Source organism: Poecilia reticulata, linkage group LG5 (assembly GCF_000633615.1).
Source record: "Poecilia reticulata strain Guanapo linkage group LG5, Guppy_female_1.0+MT, whole genome shotgun sequence".
NCBI classification, from domain to species: domain Eukaryota; kingdom Metazoa; phylum Chordata; class Actinopteri; order Cyprinodontiformes; family Poeciliidae; genus Poecilia; species Poecilia reticulata.
The window spans coordinates 9,700,050-9,720,208 of record NC_024335.1 but is presented as its reverse complement, the minus strand read 5'-3'; the positions used below and the strand labels follow the sequence as shown (position 1 = coordinate 9,720,208).

General features: G+C 42.2%; 3 protein-coding genes across 4 annotated transcripts in view; 2 read left to right on the top strand and 1 right to left on the bottom strand.

The window, feature by feature from the left end:
* rbbp5 (retinoblastoma binding protein 5) overlaps positions 1-4,177 on the bottom strand; it is a 10,908-nt gene extending 6,731 nt beyond the window's left edge. The window contains exons 1-10 of one of the 2 annotated variants that reach the window (XM_008408868.2): positions 4,024-4,177; positions 2,161-2,186; positions 1,850-2,022; positions 1,538-1,678; positions 1,298-1,460; positions 978-1,087; positions 725-844; positions 501-654; positions 355-426; positions 79-196 (exon numbers count right to left, since the gene is read on the bottom strand). In XM_008408868.2, coding sequence (XP_008407090.1) covers positions 79-196; positions 355-426; positions 501-654; positions 725-844; positions 978-1,087; positions 1,298-1,460; positions 1,538-1,678; positions 1,850-2,022; positions 2,161-2,186; positions 4,024-4,042 — 1,096 coding nt within the window. In that variant the 5' untranslated portion in view covers positions 4,043-4,177. The remainder of the gene's footprint in view (positions 1-78; positions 197-354; positions 427-500; positions 655-724; positions 845-977; positions 1,088-1,297; positions 1,461-1,537; positions 1,679-1,849; positions 2,023-2,160; positions 2,187-4,023) is intronic. The other variant, XM_008408870.1, reaches the window with a different exon arrangement.
* Positions 4,178-6,681: 2,504 nt separating this feature from the next.
* zgc:153675 (transmembrane protein 263) lies at positions 6,682-11,972 on the top strand. Its single transcript, XM_008408867.2, has 3 exons — positions 6,682-6,955; positions 9,900-9,987; positions 11,039-11,972. The coding sequence occupies exons 1-3, from the start codon at positions 6,947-6,949 to the stop codon at positions 11,323-11,325; spliced, it is 384 nt and encodes a 127-aa protein (XP_008407089.1). The 5' UTR covers positions 6,682-6,946; the 3' UTR covers positions 11,326-11,972.
* Positions 11,973-13,397: 1,425 nt separating this feature from the next.
* hgh1 (HGH1 homolog (S. cerevisiae)) lies at positions 13,398-18,968 on the top strand. Its single transcript, XM_008408865.2, is given in 11 exon segments — positions 13,398-13,579; positions 13,581-13,599; positions 14,697-14,806; positions 15,329-15,467; positions 15,747-15,884; positions 16,028-16,179; positions 16,294-16,394; positions 16,489-16,587; positions 17,862-17,953; positions 18,043-18,165; positions 18,284-18,968. Coding segments are annotated over 11 exon segments (1,212 nt in total). The 5' UTR covers positions 13,398-13,505; the 3' UTR covers positions 18,449-18,968.
* Positions 18,969-20,159: the final 1,191 nt, after the last annotated feature.

Here is a 20,159-nt window from a genome sequence, read left to right as displayed (position 1 = left end):
CCCAACAGAACCAGCGACCCAACAGAACCAGCGGCCCACAGAACCAGCGGCCCACAGAACCAGCGGCCCAATAGTTACCCGTCTGCTCCGGTTCACTTTTGTCTTCATCCTCGATGTCAAACTCAGACTCCCGCTCCTCATACTCGACGTTCTCGTCCAGCTCTTTGAAGTCCGGCGCGAAAGCGCTCCAGTTTTCCTACACAAAACACACACACACACACACACACACACACACACACACACACACACACACAGAAACACAATGTGGTTTGATCTTGACAGATTGAATATCAGGTGGAAACTCATCTACGGCAAGCTGTCGACTAATCTAATTGCAGCTGACGTCTGTCGTACCACTTGGTTCTGGGCCCAGATGGACACCACTCCACTGGAGATGGAGGCGATGATGGGTCGAACAGGATGCCACTGGAGGGCAGCAGAGGCAGGATTGAAGCATTTGGAGCAACACGGAGCAGAAAGCGGCGGGTTATTGTTCTCACCGCCACGTCCAGCAGCAGCTCCCCTCGGGTGCCGTGCAGGATCTTCACCAGGTTCCCGATGCTCTTCTCCCAGATGTAGAGGGCGTGCTGCCGGGCCGAGCCGGCCACGATGTACTCGCCGTCGCCGGAGAAGCAGCAGCGCTTCCACGGAGTCCTGAAAAGGAAACAGTCGTTTTAGGAGTCCACGCCCTGACGGCGGCTGAGTTAAGAGCGGCGCCGCGTACCTGTTGACCAGATCCTGCAGCTTCTGCATGGGTTCTGGTTCGCCGTCCCGGCCGCAGGTCAGGATCTCTCTGCCGTCGTACACCCTGATGATCCTGTCGGCTGTGTTTATCAGGAAGCAGCTGCAGGAGGAGAACACGGTGGAGACGAGGACTTTTAACGACCGCATCATCTAGAGCGATTAATATTCAGAATGTGACAGTAGAGCCCCAACAGAACCAGACAGACTGGACCAAGAGCCCCTCTGGACCTCACCTGCCCTTTCGAGCGAATTCTATGGACTTGATGGCTGTGGTGTTACTGGTGCCGGTCGTAACTCTGAAGGACGCCACCAGCTCCTGAGTGTTGGTGTTTAACACCAGAATCTGCAACAAGACAGATCATGCTGACGTCTCTGTCTCAGACTGACCCTCCGTCCATCCAGACCAGGAATCCAACCCAACCGTTTATCCACCAAACCCTTAACTTAACTGAACCAGTTTACCAACTCAACCCTTTACCCACCCAGTTCACCCACAAAACTCTATACCCACCCATAAGGACCTGACCCTTTAATGACCCAACACTTTACCAACCTTCCCTTTGGCGTTGCCGGTGTAAATATATTCCCCCCGCCGGTCAAACGCCGCCACCACGTTCAAGTCCGAGTCGTCGTCCACAGGCAGGACCACGTGCTTCGAGTCTGATAACGTCAGCAGCACCGGAGCTGATTTCATGGGACAAACCAGCACCTTGTCTCTGAAACACACACAGCGTTTGGTCAGAACCATGACGGTTCAGTCCTGCTGGGTAGAGACGGACGCCGACACGCTCACATGTCTCTGGGATGGTACTGCAGCTTGAGGATGGGGGACGGGAAGCGGAACCTCTGGTCACAGTCTCCAGTCAGGACGTCCCACTGAGAGACGATGTTGTCCGTCGAGGCGCTCACCAGCTTGTGTCCGTCTCGATTCCAACTGGACCCAACAAAAATACAACATTCACATGAGACTTCAGCACAAAGTCTATCTTCATAAGACGCAGCAGATCCTGTCTCCATTTCCACAGATCAGACCAGATTTACTTCGTATCGTCATAAAACGTTTTCATTGTGGAGGAAACCTGCAGCCTGAACGGCCGTGTCTCACCACAGGGAGCAGACGGGGTGAATGTGTGCGCTGATGATCTTAGCGATTCCCCGAGTGAGGAAGTCCCAGATGACGATGCGGCCGTCGTTGCAGCCCACGGCCAGCAGGGTGCCCCAGCGGTTGAAGGTGCAGGTGAGCGCCATGCTGATGCAGTCCAGCGTGCCATCTGCCTCCTGAACACAGGAATCCAAAGTTATCACAGCTGATGGAGGCAACAACACTCTACCAACCAACTACAGGAGACAAATATTAACCAAGATGATTCCTAACTTCTCATTAGGCTGCTGGAGGACTAAAACGCGGTGGCTTACCTCTGGGTAGTTCTGCCCGAACGATTCTACAGAAAAAAAAAAAAAACAGGTTAAATGTTAAAGTCATCAAAACAGCAACATATACAAAAACAGAATGAGGAGACCTGAGGCACATCACAAGCTGAAACATTCAGTGGAAAAGGTAGTGTAAACAGGAGGAATAAGAGTTTTAAACAGCGGTCAGAGCTTTTCAGTGATGCTTTAACATATAAGAAATAACATTTTTACTGGTTTCTGTGTGAAATTACTCAGCAAAGGTCCCCAAACATCGTCCCAAATATTCTGTTCATTATTTGCCAACTTTTTAGATTCTACAGCTCTGATCTCATTTACAAGATTGAATCACATGTGAGTCAAAACTACAATATCAACATTACATTGGCCTGGCCTGACAGGAATCTGGAAACTGAACTGGCAAACTGCTAAGTTACGACTCTAGAGACCACTACATCTCTGTTATTAAACCTTTACGATGATGGTTAACTTTTAAAATTTAGACAATGATTAGTTATGAACTGCAGAATATACCTTAATGTTGTAACTGATGCAATATGTTTAGTGAAGGGAAAACCTTGTGTGTGCTTTTATTTTTAATAGATTATTGTAAAGGTATTTTACTGCTGCCTGAGTCCTGACCAACGCATAGAAGATGGATCATATCTCAGCAGAAACTTTCCAGTTATAGAAAAAATTAAGTTATTAGCAGAGCTGAGTAGAGCAGCCAAAACTGTACTGCAGTAAGAATACCACTACTTTGTTGTGTTTACACTCAAGTTAAAGTAAAAATGTGTTTGATAAAAAAGGCTATTAAGTACTGAGTGACATTTGATTTAATATAGATACAAAGATTTGTGCAAATTCAGGTGCATTTAAGACAAAGATCAAATAAAAATAACCTTATAAAATAAGTTCTAGAAGAAAAAAAACCTTTTTCACCTGTTTTTCTATCTTAAACCGAATGCCTCCAGTGGGTAAAGTAGAACAGGGTAAAGTACAATATGACAATATGTACTGTTTGTAGTAGCTTATTGATCTCCAAATGTATCAACAGGCTCAGAAGATAGAAAACAACATTAAGCAACAAAGCTGGTATAGAAACAAGAGGTCTCACTTTAACATAAATTCTATTGTTCCTCAACAAGCTTTTTCTTTGTTCAGTGAAGTTAACAGCAGTGGGTGGAGTATTCAAAGATTTTACTCAAGAGTACCTCACAATAATATAATCATTTTAAAAAGTTCAGTGAAGTAAAACGACTCTTAAACATTTACTCCAAAAGTTACTAAACTAAATATAACTAATTTTACAGCTTCTTTTCCGCGTTATTTACAGTTAGTCTATTTTCATTTAATATACGTCTTATTCGATATTCCCATAGAAAAACCTGGAATCATTTTGTTTGACTGGTGGTGAACAAATAACAGTCCCTTTGCCTCATCTCATAATAAATAAAGTGTTTTTGCTCCATTTACTTCGGTGTTTCCACGGTAACAAACCCGCCTTCAGTTAAATCTGTAAATAGTTTGATTACTTTACATCAGCTGGCAGCATTTGGCCTCACTATTTCCAGGCGTTATTAAATTTAATATAATCGTATGGATGCTAAATGTAGCTATCTGACAGTTTCTGCTTGTATTAAAATTAAAAAGATTCATTTGTAAATATTTATCAGTTTGTTCTTATTTACCCGTTCAGTCTAGGCAGCTTAACGTAAGTTAACAACTTTAATTGTTTTTATTTGTGCTGTGACCAGAATTTTAGCTGTTAGCGTCCTCGGCTAACGGAGGAATATAATCACAACAAGACAGGAGCGCTGCAGAAAAACTGAGCCGCAGAAACAAAAAGATGCTTCTTTATATATTTACCGAGCAGCTCGAGATTCATCGCTGGTTGTCCAAGAATCCAAAGTCCCCTAAAGCCCGATTTCACGGAATATTTTTGTCAATTCTATTCGCTTCTGTTAACATTTGTTGCAATTGCCCTGAGAGCGGCGCCACTGAGGACCCCAAACAGAGCTACCGAAGGAGCGCCTGAACTAAAAGATAGCTGCCTGCATGATTCAGATTCAGGAAGAGTTTGGGCTAAAATGTTAAAATTGTAAAGGATGCATTACATAGATAAACACACCCATCATATTTAAAACAAAATGACAAAAAATAAATAAATACATTTATTGTCATAAATGAGTTTAATTAGATGAATATACAAATAAATTAAATAAAGAAAAAATACTTTATTTGTCCCAATAGGATCATCCATCCATTTTCTTGCACCCTTGTCCCTTGGTGGGGTCGGGAGGGTTGCTGGTGCCTATTTCCAGCTATCGTTTCGGGGGAGGGGCAGGGTACACCCTGGACAGGTTGCCAGTCTGTCACAGGGCAACACAGAGACACACAGGACACACACACTCACACCTAGGGGCAATTTGGAGAGACCAATTAACCTGACAGTCATGTTTTTGGACTGTGGGAGGAAACCGGAGTACCCAGAGAAAACCCACACATGCACAGGGAGAACATGCAAACTCCATGCAGAAGGACCCCAGGCTGGGAATTGAACCCAGAGCCTTCTTGCTGCAAGGCAACAGCTCTACCAACTGCGCCACTGTGCAGCCCCCCAATAGGATCAATTAAGTTAAATTAAATTAAGTGTTGCTGCCAGGATGGTGAATCTGTGGACAGGAAGGATCTCCAGTAGCAGACAATCTTGTAATAAATCTTGTAATAAAGCTTCTGACTGAAGACCTTGTTATTGCATGACAGATTCATGATTTTCATGGCATATAGCAGCTCAGTACTTGGGCAGTAACATTTCCTGAATGACACCATCAGTTGGTAGCAGTTCTGCTAATCCACCTCCTTTGCTTTTCCTGCTCTTCTTTAAGTCTCTGTCTGGCCGTATGGTAAGAAAGATGTTGGAGTACGGGATATGATTGCTGTCCATTATGATGGATGGAAGAGATGGTCTGAGCTTCCTTCTCTCCTTTTTAGCTCTTTTGGGATTTGGGGTATGGTTCAGGTACTATTTGAGCTTTTCAAATGTTCATCACCTGATCCCAGTTGTAAAAACAATACCTTGTTGCCATAGTTACGCACCATAACTGTACAGTAGTAAGATATTAAGATCAAACATTTTTCCAACTGGACAGCCTCCAGAACCAGAAACAACAATATTCCAAACAACACAAAAAATGATTAACCAATGTCTAGAGAGAGAAGAAATCAGAGCTAACAGTGTTGGTTCTGCTCTAGAACTGGATCAATCATCTCCAGTCCATCGTTCTCAAGAGAGGAAAACATCTCATCGGCTGCCAAGGAGCAGATGTCCAGCAGATTCAGAGTGTGAAGATCAGAGAAACAACCAGAAACCCCAGAGCTGCACCTCAAACTCTACAAGCCTCCATTAGCAGGTCAAAGGTCGAAGGTTATGACTAGGAACCAGTCGCGCTATTTGGAATGGTTGAAGGAGAAAGCCTCTTCTTTCTAGAAACAAGATGGCCGCCGGACTGAGGTTAGCAGAGCCGCATCTGGATGAAGGACAAGACTTCTGGGACAATGTCCTCTGGACAGAAGAGACCAGAGTGGAGATGTTGCTGGACTGTGATGGACAGAACCAGGATGGACAGAACCATGATGGAAGAGATTGGACACAGCAGATCAGCAGACACACCTCACACCAACTTTAAACCAAAGTGGTGGATAAGTGATGATTTGGGCTGCAGGACCTGAGTGAATCTACAGTGTGTGACAGCTGAAGCTTCGTTCAAAATGGGTCCTCAACAGGAGGATGGTCCAAACACAGCAGCTAATCAAAACCATCCTGAGTTGCTTGTGTTAGCACCTGCATCTCAGGAGGGGTTCTGATTGACTCAGTCATCCAGTGTGATGTCTGCTGCCAACATCACAACCTTTTCCTTAACCCTTGACTCTTCCTCCTTCGTTCGCTTCAACTTTATGGTTTTATTGCTGCCTATATTACCACCAGATTTCAGTTAAAGTGCATGTTTTATGTTGAACTTACGGAAAATACTTCAAACTTAAACTTATGAGACTTCAGACAACACGAGGCAGCAAAAGCAGCTGCTGATGCAGGATCCGGGGAAGGATCCGGAGCTGGAGCGTCAACAGCTACCACACCCTACTTCCTGTTTTCACAATAAATGTCCAATGAAGATTAATATGAAAACTTAGTACATATGAAACTGCTGTCATAAAAAATATCTAACTGTTGCAGCTAAATACACGATTCAAAACAATTGCATATTGTTGAATTAGGTAAGGTTTCTGAAGATGCAACATTTTAACTTTAATGAATAGAAAAATATGAACAATCACACATGCTGTCATAAAAAAATTCAAACAAGCAACAACTGAAGCGCAAACATTTTTTTATTTTCATTCTATTTTTCAAGCTTTTTATGCTATTTTTGTAAGACCTTATTGAGGTATTGTCAACTATAGCTCGACAAAGTGAGGTGTTTTACTTTGGAGGTCTTCACCGGAAGTGCGGTGCGTTACTACGTGTACTTTGACAGCGGGATGTCTGCGTGTCCATGAGTGCGTGTGCTTGTTGAAGACGCCACGTCGGCAGAAGCAGCAGAGAGAAGAGCAGCAGCAGCAGCGGCAGCAGCGGGTCTGCAGAAACTCTGGAGAAGTTGGTTGTTTGGAGGATTGACGGACTGACGGACCGACAGCTGCAGGGTGCAGGTTCCCCCTCCAAAACCCAGACCGAGGCCCACTTCTCAATCTGCTGCTGGCTCAGGTGTTCCAGCCAGAAGCACTGGGAACAATGGTGAAGGTAAGGACGCACCAGTATCCCCATTAAAGCGCAGCTTGCTCCAAGTTTTTCCTCCGCGCTGCTGAGGTCCGGAGTGATGATGTGGATCAGGAACACAGTTAGAGCTTGTTTTCACATTTAAAAGCCCTGGAGCAGAAACCGCTGCTGGTCCAACTAACTGAGACACCAGGTTGTTGTTGTTTTGTCTTCTGACTGCCTGGATAGAAGATAAAAACCTGCTGCTGTGGGTCACAAGGAAAACAGACGGAAAGAAAATCTGCTTTCAGGATAAATCTCCTGAAAAAGCTCAGATTAGGGCATAACGATGAGATGTGAAGCTCAAAGCTTCATGTTGTTTCACTGAAATGTGAAGAAGTTAACATCATGGTGTCACATCTCCAACAAGATGGGGCATTCAGGCAACACCAGGAGCCAAAACTAGTCAAAAATATGTTGAAATTTTTACTAAATGTGATTAAAAACCAACCAAACAGAACCTTCCAGAGTGAGAGTGAGCTGAAAACATGTTAGATAATTACATGTTTAAACACGTCTCTGAGCTCCAACAGTGATCTCTGTGTCTGGTTCAGTTTTCCTTCCCATCGAAGGAATGATCAGACACCAGGAGGCCGCAGCCTTTCCCAACCCTCCCGAGACTTTTTCCCAAGATTCAGAGTTTCATAACAAACCATCTTGCTGTCTGGTTTGCATTTAGGACGAAGAAAACAGTTCAGCAGCAAGCTAAACAGCCAGAAAGGCTGCATTTGGTTTGGTTTGGTGAGGAGACCAGGGGAAAGCTGAGCCTTCATCCGTTGGGCTGGTGGACCCAACCTGGTTCATGGTATGAAAAGTTGAACCAGAACATCACAAACCCACAGTTTGACTTCTGTTAGGAACAGGTATCGATCATTATTGATTCGTTTTTTGTTTCAAGTATCTGAAATACTGGTGCCATGACCTTTCCTGTTTTATCCAAAGTTTTCACTCCACATCATTGTGTTTTTTATTATTATTATTTTAAGTAGTTTTTAGGTACAGTAGCAAAACTGCTGTTGTGCAAGTTACTTAACAGGTTGTTGTTGGGTAACCATGCTACCCATCTTTAGAACTGTCAAAACAACGTAACGTTTTAATTTATTATTCTCTCTTTTTACCAAAAACTGGATGGCAAAAAGTCTTCAGTCTTTGGTCTCAACTAGCCTTTATTTTGAAGGACAGTTTTCTTTACTGAGGCTTCATAATTCACTTTATTTGTTGTTTCTGTTGTTTTGTTTATTTATTTTGGATATTTAAAATGTCTTCTAGTTGCAGTGTTAAATGTTCATTAGAAGTTGAAGTTTATTGAGCTATCAGAATGTGTTCTTGCATTATTATGCTGTCATCATTACATCAAGTGAAAATGGTCTGTGAATCATATAAATATTAAAACAACACCAAAGTTAAATTATTATTGAACAATAGTATTGTTCAATAATAATTGAACAATATTATTGTTTTTCACAATAACTTCTGGAACAATGTATCGTCCAGTAACATTTGTTATCGTGACAGGCCTGCCACCACAGCTTAGATCGCCATCAGAGGTTGAGAAGCTAAAGCCTTTCCTCTGCCTACATCTCCCAGAATGCTGTGCGGTTCTGGATCAGAGTTCTGACAGATGTACTATCTATCCGGTCCAGTTGGTTCGGTACCAGACGACTCCAGCTCCGTTTACCTCCTGAACTCATGCAGAATGTTTACATGAGGAACCAAAGTGTTCACTGCAACGTTCTGTAGGGAAACTTTAGAAAGTGACACCAGACACAACCAGAGAAGTGTCCCAGCTGTGCCTAAGCTGCGGACAGGGAGATGGACCGAACCAGAACTCTGTAACAGCGTAAGGTCCAAATCTGCTCTGCTCTGAACTGAATGACCCAAAACAATGTAAACATCTCTGGTTTTGGAGCAAAATCATCTGAAGTCCAAATCCAGTGTTCAACCGGTCCAAAACGCTGCACAGCTGATCAGATCCTACTAGAGCTGCAGTGACAATGATTGAAGTAATTCATTATTAATCAGATAAAAATATTCAGATTTTTCATTTAATCACTTAAGCTTATTTTTTACAGTATTATAAACATATTAAAAGATGCAAATAAACAATTCAATTCCTTGTTTAAATAATAAAATAAACATTGTCAGCATTCCTTCATTGAACTTTTTTTCATTTATGGCTGACGATGTATCTCCAGCTAAAAAAAAAATTCTGACATCAGCATGTGATTATTTATTGATTAATAATTGAATAGAAAAACGTGACTAATAAGAGACTTATACAAAATGTGACGTTAAAACTGCCAATAGAGAAGTTCTGGTTTGAACAGATTTACAGGCAAAGAAGGTTTTTAATCTTTAAATGCAAAATATTTGTTCTATCTTACAGTTTTGGTTTTGTTACTATGCTCAGTGAGTTGTTCTGTCAGCAAATGAAAGAGTCTGTATAGTTTAAAACGATTAATCAGTTACTAAATTATTCAAAAATTATTTAAAATAATCGATTAATTGCTTCAGCACTAGATGCTACTGCACACTGGTTCTGTTCTGATGAATCCCTCTGAATCCAGAAATTCGGTGGGATTTCTGAATTCCTATGAATTTCCCTACAGCTGCTTTTATCCTGCATTCAAGCATATCCTGTAAACCGAATCATATAAATATTAAAACAACACCAAAGTTATTTTAAGCCTTTTTTTAATTCTCAAATGTTTTTCTTTTAATAAAGTATACCTAAACAGCATACAACTTTATTTTTATCTTTGTCCGTCCATCCAGCAGCTCAAGTTCCTTGTTTTAATTTATGTGTTTTAGTCTTTATAATAAAAATCAGGAGTGGAGTAGGTAGTTTTAATGTTCCCAGCTGGTATAATTAGTGCTTAGACTCTATCTTGTTGTAATTCCTGGTGACTCTTCAGGGTTTTTCCCCCAGGACGTGAACAGCGTGAACGTGGAGCCGCAGCCCGGGACCAGCCTGGCCTCAGACGAAGCTGAGCCCGCTGACAGCCAGTCCCCAGAGGGTAAGCGCCGAGCTGAGGGATGTGTCTAATCGCTGGAACATCAGTGGGGAACATGGTGCAATCTAGGCTCGGATGCTGCTGCTGCTACTCCAGAACCACTTGTTTTGTCAGCAGGATCAGTGTCTGTGTGCAGCTGCAGCTGTCTGTGTCGCAGCACCCTGTGCACCAATCCAGATCAATTTTGGTCACCATGGTGACCCAGCCTCCTGAGGTTCTCCAGAGTGACTTGAAATGACTCAGGGCCTCTCCAGGAGGCAATAAAATCAAGTCTGAGATGTTTGCACATAGTTCTCATGTGACATCATACTTCCGGGAACTTTGTAACTGACAGCCATCTTGGTAGGCAGTTGCTGTGGAGTTGCTATGACAACAATAAACGAGAACCAGCTTAGAACTTGCTCTTGCCTTGTTTCTATCTAACTTATAATCAATATAAGGAGATTACAACTACTACTCAGTCACAAGTTTTGAGTACTCCACCCACCTTTATGTAAAATTAAGATAAATATCAGTGATACTTACTGCAATACTTATTGGTGAACAAGCATGTGATAGACATGTAGGCTATGTGGATTTTGCTACATGTACTTAGTCTGCCAGTCACCAGAACTTTATTATTCACACGAAGAGTTCATACGTCCTTTACAAATCCATTCAAACATTGATTGTATGTGTCCGTGGATTTCAAGATTTCATAGTGGACTATCTGTCCATTAAGTAGCAAACTGTGTCATAGAATGAGATCGGAGGCAGCTTGTACACATCGTCCAACATATTTTTCCTTCTCTGTCTCATATGGGTCCATCCCAACAGCAGCCATTTTGTTCATTTATCTTCCTCTTGGACATTGGTCAAGAGTGTCCATATATTTTCCTTTTGTTGCTCTCTAACCCATGGTTCACCAGTACTTTGATGCCTACCGAGATGGCATGGATCACTTCCGGTTCAAACTTATGGCAACTATGTATTATTATCGAGTAGAATTTAAAGTTCCTCCTTCAGGTTGATATGAAAGAAGCTATAAATCCAAACTGTTTGATCTGTGTTCCAGACCCCGGCAAAGATCACGCCGTCGCTCCGCCCGGCATGGTGTGGCGGGTCACCGGCGGCCTCTTCAACGTCACCAAGGGCGTAGTCGGCGCCGCGGTGGGCGGAGTCGCCTGGGTGGGCGGGAAGAGCCTGGAGATCACCAAGTCGGCGGTGACCACGGTGCCGTCGGTGGGGGTGGGGCTGGTGAAAGGTGGAGTCTCCGCCGTGGCCGGCGGCGTCTCCAGCGTGGGTTCTACAGTCGCCAACAAAGTGCCGTTCACTGCCAAGAGGAAGGACAAGGCAGAGTGAGGAGGCGGTGATGATGATGATGACTGACGGATTGCCCCGCCCTGAGCCAACCGAGACAGGCTGATCTCGACCAATCAGACGCCACCGTGCCTTCCCCCGAACGCCTCGTCACAACAACTCCAGACTGTAAAATGAAGACTGTGCAGCTCTACTTCACCGACCTAAACGTGTTCTGCTCCATGTTGGTGACGACACCCTGATAAACCCCTCATCCAGTTTACGGACCAATCTGAGGCCACGCCCTCTTCCTGCTCTCCAACCACAGACATCTGCTGAAACCTTTCTGTCTTCAGATGCTGATTTTTGTGCTTTCTGTCTGTTTTGAAGTATTATTGCAACCTGTCTGTCAGTAAAGTGTGTGTTGAGGGATCAGACTGTTTCGTCTGAGCAGCCCCTCCTTCGCTCTGCATGCAGGAACATCTCTGAAATATCTGAAGAGTGACAACTCTTTGCAGCCTCTTTATGGTGAAACTTGTAAAGAGCCTGATGTTACTCAGAAAAGGTGAACTGTTCCTTTAATCAGATGTTTACTCTGCTGCAGGAATCAATCATTAGCATTTCAATGCAGCTGTTGTTGAGGATATGAAAGATGTTTATGTATTTTTTTTCAATATATCAATAAAATAGTTTAGAAGGTTAAAAATAAACAGGACTTTTTCCCAGTTTCTACCTAATATCCAAAATTAACTTTTTGCATGTTTTTGTCCTTCCATTTTCTGGTAGCTAAAGCAACAATGTCCAACTTTTTTATGGAATTAAGTTTATGTTTTATGGTGTCTGGAAAACAAGCAGTTTCAAAAACCTCCCGATTATCAAGTCACAAGGACGGTGCCTTGTTACCTAGCAACTCAAGTGGAGCTTGTCAGTTTGTTTTATGTGATGTTCAATGGCTGCTGGAGAAGAGCAGTGTTTGGTTATTGACTCGGTTCAGAAAGCGCTGCTGCTGCAGTCCTGTTGGGTCAGGATGCTCCAATTCTGGGTCAAAGATGGACCGTTGTACTACTGCATGTCTGTTTGCAATGGGGCCGGACAATCAATAACAAAATATATTGTGGTAGACACCTGATCAATATAAACGGATCATGCATCTGACAGAATATTCACTGAACTTCCACCCTGAACCACACAGCATTCTGGGAGATGTAGGCAGAGGAAAGACTTTAGCTGCTCAGTCTGTCAAGGTAAGCCAAGCAAAGTTGGTGGCAACTCACTCACTACGGCTCCCTGGCAACTAACTCACTCTTAGGTTACCTAGCAACATGATTTTTAGTATCTTGCGCAGTAGAAATTTGAGGTTTTGCCAGTGTGCCTTAGATCTGCTTAAAACAACGGAGTGAAAATTGTGGATGAAATGGGAAAGATCACGCCACCAGCATCACAGTGTAAATATTTAAAACGATTTTAAAAAATCACTAATTATTGATATAGACTGGTATGAAATGCTTATTTTCTGATGAGTTTTTCATTCAACGTCCAGCCCTGGTGTGCAGTTATTTTCAAGTGCAGTAGTAAACAATGAGTTGGGGGCGTGGCCAGCAGCAGCTTATTTGCATAAAAGTGACAGAAACCCTTAAACGGCTCATTCTGAAAGGAACTAAAAACGGACATAACTGAGCTGAATTTTGATTAGTTGAGAATGATTATGTGCAGCAAAATATATAACAAACATGTTTTGCACAGCTGACAGACCTATCCTAATTTGTGTAAAAGGAAGCATCATTGGTCCCCTTTTAAGGTGGATTTGTTCAGAGAAACAGTTTTCATTTGGAGGCTGAAAAATGGAAGATTTAGGAACCATCACACACAGTCTGGTGTTTGCTGTGGTAAATCTTTAACTTTTTACATAAAAAGTGAGATTTATTTTCTGAAAATGAGATCAATATCTGCCTAGAAGTCGAAGGACTCACACTGTGAACACTAGATGACGGTAGAGGTCTAATTGATAATCTAATAAAAACGGCAGAGGGAACACGGAAGTGACTTAAACATGTCATTTGAAAAAAAAAATAAAAAACGAAATAATTCAGTGAGTTTATTATTGTTTTCCTGCCAATTTCTTGTTCATCCTCCAGTCCAGATGGTGGCGGCATGCAGCTCGTAGTTAGTCTGCCATTCGTCATATAACTCCAGAAGAAGAAGAATCCCGGAAGTGACGCGTTGTTTCATGCTGCCTCGTCCACATGCGGTTTCTTCTACATGAAATTAATTCTGGAGGAGTTTCTATAAAGAAACGCCGAGGCAGGAGAACAGGAGGAATCCTGCTGCGAGTTTAAGGTGAATTTTATCTAAACATCTAAGATTATCTGCATGTCTCAAGGTTTATCAACAAAAACGTGATCAAATATGATCAACTGTGTGACAATCAGCTGCTCCCTCAGACCAAACATCACCTGATGAAGCGGTTATTGTAGCAGATTCTGACAAATTATTCTATTACAGAGCTGTGTGTAAATTAAACATGAATATCAATATACTTTATTTATTTCCTTTATATTTACCCATAGCGGTCCTACAGACAGGCGACTCCAGTAAGAGTAGTAGTGCTTAACTTCAGTCACGAAAAATCAACTAATTCAAGTTATTCGAAAGGATTTTCAAAACTGTATAATAAGATAAAATTTCCACGTTTAAGTTTTGATTTAATAGGAATTGGTCTTTTGACAGCAGATAAATCAAGCTACTGGAATAAACTATTTTAATCATGGCTATATTTTTTTATTAAAAAGTGCTTTTTAAAAAAAGTTACCTCCATTTTTAATGCAAGTGAAGCAAATTAATTTCAGGACTTGTTAAAACCCCAATCTTTTTTACCAATATAACAATAAATTCCTTTGAATTTTAGCGTTTTCTTGTAATGATTTCTATATTTTTATACTGCATTGTTTTGTATTTTCATAGATTGTCTTTCACTTATTTTTTCTCTTTGGTTACATTTCTCTGAGTTGCTGTATTGTTCTGCATCTTTAAGCTATATAGAAGAGGAAAAAATCTGACTTAATTTAAAATGAGATCTCATATTTTAAGACAAATCTGAAAATAAATAATGCTAATAAATATCATAATAAAATAGATTTGGGAAGAAGAAAAACTTCAACAACAGGCGGATTTAGAGCTTTGAGAAAATAACATCCAAACAACAAAGCTGGTGAAGAAACAAGAGGTCTCACTCCAACATAAACTGTGGGTCTGTGTTTCTGGTGCATTTTTTGTTAAAACATGTTTGATCTACATTCAGTGAAGTTACTTTCAGAGTTGCAGTAGTTAATAGTAATTTTTTATGAGTTAAATGACTCCTAAAAGCGTATATTTTTTGAAGTGATGGAGGGTTGACTGTGGTTTTGTCTCTGTCCATCAGACGGTTTGCTGAGAAGATGCTGAGTGATGCTGAGGCTGCAGAGCTGCTGGCCTTCCTGACGCCCAGCACCCGGCCGGATGTGAAGGGGAAAGCCACGGAGTACATCCTGGGGCTGTCTGGAAGCAGGTGGGTCTCTGACCTCTGAGCGGCGGGGTCAGCCGGCGGGACGCAGAGTTTTGGGCTTTTCATTATTGTTTAGTTTTATTTCGTTGTAATTTTTTGTTTCTCTAATTCGGTTAGTTCTGGTTAGTTTTTAGAATGTGTTTGCTAGTTTTTATTAGTTAAATATTGTTTACGTTTAGTTTTGTTTTTATTAGTTATAGTGATTGTTTTAGTTTTTTATGCTTTGGTAAATTTTTAGGTGCAGAATTAAAAAAGCTCAAAGGATTGTGATTATGTCTACATTGATTGGGCAATGAATGGCTGGCAGAATAGTTTTATAAATGCACAATATATTTCCAGTTAATTATAGTTTTTCCCCTAAATTACCATTAGTTAACAAATTACTTTAGTTAACAAAAAAGTTTTCTATTTTGTTAGTTTTAGTGTACTATCATAACCTTTGTGGGGCGCTGACCTCTGTAGGGGTCAGGGGTCACCATAGATTGATTCAGGAGCATCAACGCCAGCGCTGTTTGTTTCTCTCAGAGATGGCTGCCGGTTCCTGCGCTCCAAACCCGACCTCTTAGCTGCTCTGTTTGCGCTGACCTCTGACCCCTCTGTTGCCATCGTGAAGGACTGCTACCACATCCTGATCAACCTGTCAGCTGATGAGACTCTGCACCAGGTGAGCAGCAGGTGAAGGACAAAACGAAGCTGAAGTTAGCTAATAACTACTAATGATGTAGTGATGAGATTAATTTAACTAATAATAATAATATTTCAGATTAATTTATGGGACAGAGTTGGACCCTATTAAACACAATTAGTGTTAATTTCCCGCATTAAGTAAGAAGTAGTCTGAACCATGAAGATGAAATAATATTCAGGATATTTAATGGCGGGGGACTTGAACCAGCTCTGACCTCTGACCTCTGAAGGCCTGCTGGTCTCTGTGTTTCCTCAGGTTCTGGTCTGTGAGGTTCAGGTTCTTCCGGTTCTGTTGAAGAACCTCCAGGATCCAGAGTTTCTGTTCTCTGATCAGATCTGCACCATCCTGTCCAACCTGAGCCGCCATGATAAGACCTGCAGGACCGTCTTCCAGGTATGCCAGGCCAGTCCCCGCTGGTCGTTTCTCAGGGTCCAGCTGCAGAAACACCAGGCAGACATCGGGCTCCTCTCACCTGCCAGGTGGATGAAGTTCCTCCTCACCTGTCGGGTTGAAGCCTCTGCTGGTTGCTCTCTCAGGTCCTGCAGGAGCAGCTCGGTCTGGCCCAGCTGGTGGAAATCTTCTGCAATGAAAGCTTCAACAGAAAGGCCAAACTGCACTACCTGGGCCCCCTGCTGTCCAATCTGACCCAGCTTCCCGAGGCCAGGAGCCTCTTGATGGACCGGGACAGGCGAGTTTCAGTTCTAGAAGTCGAGTCTGTCTCTTTGTGGACCAGAGAACATTTGCCTCTCATCTGGATATTTATTTTTTAGATGCTAAAACTGTCGGATGTTTTCTGCTCCAGGTGTGTGATCCAGCGTTTGCTGCCGTTCACTCAGTACGAGGCGTCGGTGGTAAGGAGGGGCGGCGTCATCGGCACGCTGAGGAACTGCTGCTTCGACCACGGTGAGATACTCCCAACGCCGTCCGGAGTAACTCTGAAGGATGAACCAGAACCAGGACCCAATCTGCTCTGACATCCATCTGTTGTGATCCGCAGCTCATCATGCGTGGCTGCTGAGCGACGCCGTGGACGTGCTGCCGTTCCTGCTTCTGCCTCTGGCCGGCCCGGAGGAGCTCACTGAGGAGGAGAACGAAGGCAGGTCCAACAAAAACACCTTAAAATAATTAGGATATGATCATTTATTTTAGTTGTTCGGTTTAAAAAGTGAAATTTGATTCTCAGTTGATGAGAATCCAACAGTCATTTCCCAGGAAATTAGAAAATTATTTTATTTCCAAGTTATGTGGAAGAAAACATCAAGCAAAAGTCGTGTTTCTGTTAACGAAGAGAGGGAATTATTTACAAACTCCTGATTTGATTCAGATTTTTGGGACATTTGTAGCAAATAAGAATCTTGATTTTTATGTGAAGCTAAAGGCTAATCCACATTTGGACGCTAACCTTTAAAACTACATCAGACTAATTAAAGAAATCCTAAATAGGCCAATCACAATGACAAATTTAGCATGACGATAAATTGTGCCAGTAATTATTTCTATAAATGATAATATTGTTGTTTTGAGGCCATTTTCAAGCAATATATCAGTAATGGCATAATAATGCAGGAACACATTCTCACAGATTAATAAACTTTAAATTCTGCTGAACATTTAACTCTGGAACTGGAAGACATTTTAAATATCCAAAATAAATAAACAAAACAGCAGAAACAGAAAATAAAATTACTTCTCAAGTCTCTGAAAACAAAACTGTCCTTCAAAAAATGATTTAGTTAAGACCAAATCACCAGACTGAAAACTTTAGTCATCCTGGTTTTGGTAGAAAGATAGAAAAGAGAAGAACGATAAATCATCCAATTTATTAGTTTCAGTTTAATGCTTATTGCAACAGGCTTACTCCTGGATCAACTTTCCTGTACAGTCCCCACATAACGCTGCTTTTTTCCTGTTGCTTTCACACTTTTTCCTTCCACTCAACATTCCAATAACAGCAGTGATCTTTGGGTTGTGTAACATTTCTGTTTAACATCTGTTCAAATGTTCTGAAAAAGTTAGTTTTTTTATTTTTTATTGGTCAGAGTTAATTAAATTGATGGCATAAAGCATGTTCTCATTGATATTTTCACTTGTGTTCTGTTTCAGTGTTTCTCTCTCCCAGTTATTAAACTGGTGAATTCTGTTGTTTAGCTTTTTCAGTCCAGGGTTCTTTGCTCAGTCGTCTGCAGAACTTCAGCACAAACCAGATTCAGGAACCTTTTAACCCTGATTAGGTCAGAGATTAGAGGCCAAAACTAAACGCATTTTGCTGAAACTGGTGAAAAATCAAAATGACTTCCCGCCACTAAACGCTCAGGAAACTCATCATTAGAATAATCTGGACAGATTATAATCTTTAGTTCTGTTGCTCAGGTCTGCCTGTGGACCTGCAGTATCTGCCGGAGGACAAGCAGCGAGAAGCGGACCCTGACATCAGGAAGATGCTGCTGGAAACCCTGCTACTGGTACCGCACGCACACACACACGCACACACACACACACACACACAGATCTGGATTCATTCAGACTTCCTGACGGTCGGCTCCAATCCCAGCTGACGGCGACTAAAGCCGGCCGCCTGACGCTCCGACAGAAGAACGTTTATCCCATTGTGAGGGAGCTCCACCGCTGGGAGAAGGACGTCCATGTCGGCGCCGCCTGTGAGAAACTGGTCCAGGTAAGAAACCCGGACCTGCTGGGGTCTGAGCAGCTGCTAGTCTGTAGGAGCCGCTGGTCTGGAGCGGCTGCTGGTCTGGAGGATCCTCTAGTCCAGTCTTACGTCTTTGTCCTTCCAGGTGCTAATCGGAGACGAGCCACAGCTCGGCATGGAGAACCTGATGGAGGTGGACATCCCTGGGGATGTGGAGGACAAGCTGAAGGAGGCTGACGCCAAGGAGCAGCAGGAGCTGCAGGAGGAGGAGGAGAGACAGAGGAGAGAGGAAGAGGAGCAGGAGAAGTGAAACAAAGGACTGATCTGGTCTTCATCTCCTCCTGTTTCCGTCATCAGCAGCTCTTCACTGAGCTCTGGCTGCTGGTTCTGGTTCCAGTCCAGCTGCTGACGTCTCTGTGTCCGTCTAGACACGGAGGACCAACCTGACCTTTGACATTCAGACAAATATAATCGTCATTATTTTTCTCGTTCTGAAGGCGGCTGCAGTGTGCAGGTCGCTGTGAGGAGGAGAGACTCAACCTTTGATCGTCTGAACAGTTTTGAGACACCAGCAGAATGAACGATTCAGTGCCGGTCACAGTGTTACAGATCTCAGTTATCTTTTTTTTTCTGCATGGTCGTTCATGCTACTAAGTAAATGTGACCTCAGACTTCTGTGTTTCTGACCCTAAGGTGACCCGCATGCTCAGACGTCACCCAGCGGCGCTCCGTAAACCCAGCTACTGTTGAAATAAAATCACACTGTTGTAAATTCCTGGTTAAAAGTTTCACCCTGAGCTGGTGCTGGACAATAAATCAATAACAATATATATTGCAATAGACTTGTGATCAATATTAATAGATAATAAGTCTGATAGAATATTCACTGAACTCTGATCCAGAACTGCATTCTGGGAGATGTAGACAGAGGAAAGACTTTAGCCAGCTAAGCAAAGTTTGTGGAATCTACTGACTCACTCGCTCTTTGGTTACCTAGCAACTCACTCACTCTTTGGTTACCTAGCAACTCACTCACTCTTTGGTTACCTAGCAACAGCCTGTTGAGTAACTTGTGCAGCAGCAGTTTAATGTTTCGCCACTATGCCTCATATCTGCTCTGAAATAAACAACGGCATGAAGAGAAAACTGGATAAATCAGGAAAGGTCATGCCACCAGTTTGGCAGCATTTCAGATATTTAAAATAAAAAACTAATCAATAATTGACTGATATGACACACTTATATCGTGATATATTTTTCAGTCATATCGTCCAGCCTGACCCTGAGCTGCTTTTCATCTGGAGCACCTAATATTTTTGCTACATAATTTAAAGTTTACGGCAAAAATGAATCAGATTTAGATGTAAAATCAGACTTTTTCTGGCATTTTATTCGTTTAGTCTTTCCACAGAAGAAAACACAGATCCAAGGTTAGATGTTATTTTATTTTTATTTTTCTGATTGCCAAAAGTTTATACCCCTACAATTTTTTCTATTTTCTCACATTACAAAAAAAAACTTTATTGTGTTTTATTGGCATTAAATACAGCAGCTCGTTTAACAGTGCAGCATCATTATGAAGGAGAACAGAAGTTAAAATTTGATTTGAAAAGGTTTTGTTTGGTTTCTGTTTATTAAATTTTATTTGAACAAAGCTATAACTCCAAAGAAGAAGAAGATGAGATAAAAAAAAGGAAGTGAAACTCATCAAGATATTTTGTCCACCAGTTTAGAATGAAGTTATAAACTTATAAAATATTATTAAAAACATTTTTAAAACCTATACATTATATTTAGTTTATCTAATCCAGTGGTTCTTAACCTAGGTTCGATCAAACCCCAGGGGTTCGGCGGAGCCTCTGCCGCGGACGTAAAGACACACTTGTGTAAAGTTGTGATGATGCCCCGCTTTGCCATCACTTGCTGCAGAGGATCACGTTACATTGCTTAGCCAATCAGAGGATCACGTTACATTGCTTAGCCAATCAGAGGATCACGTTACATTGCTTAGCCAATCAGAG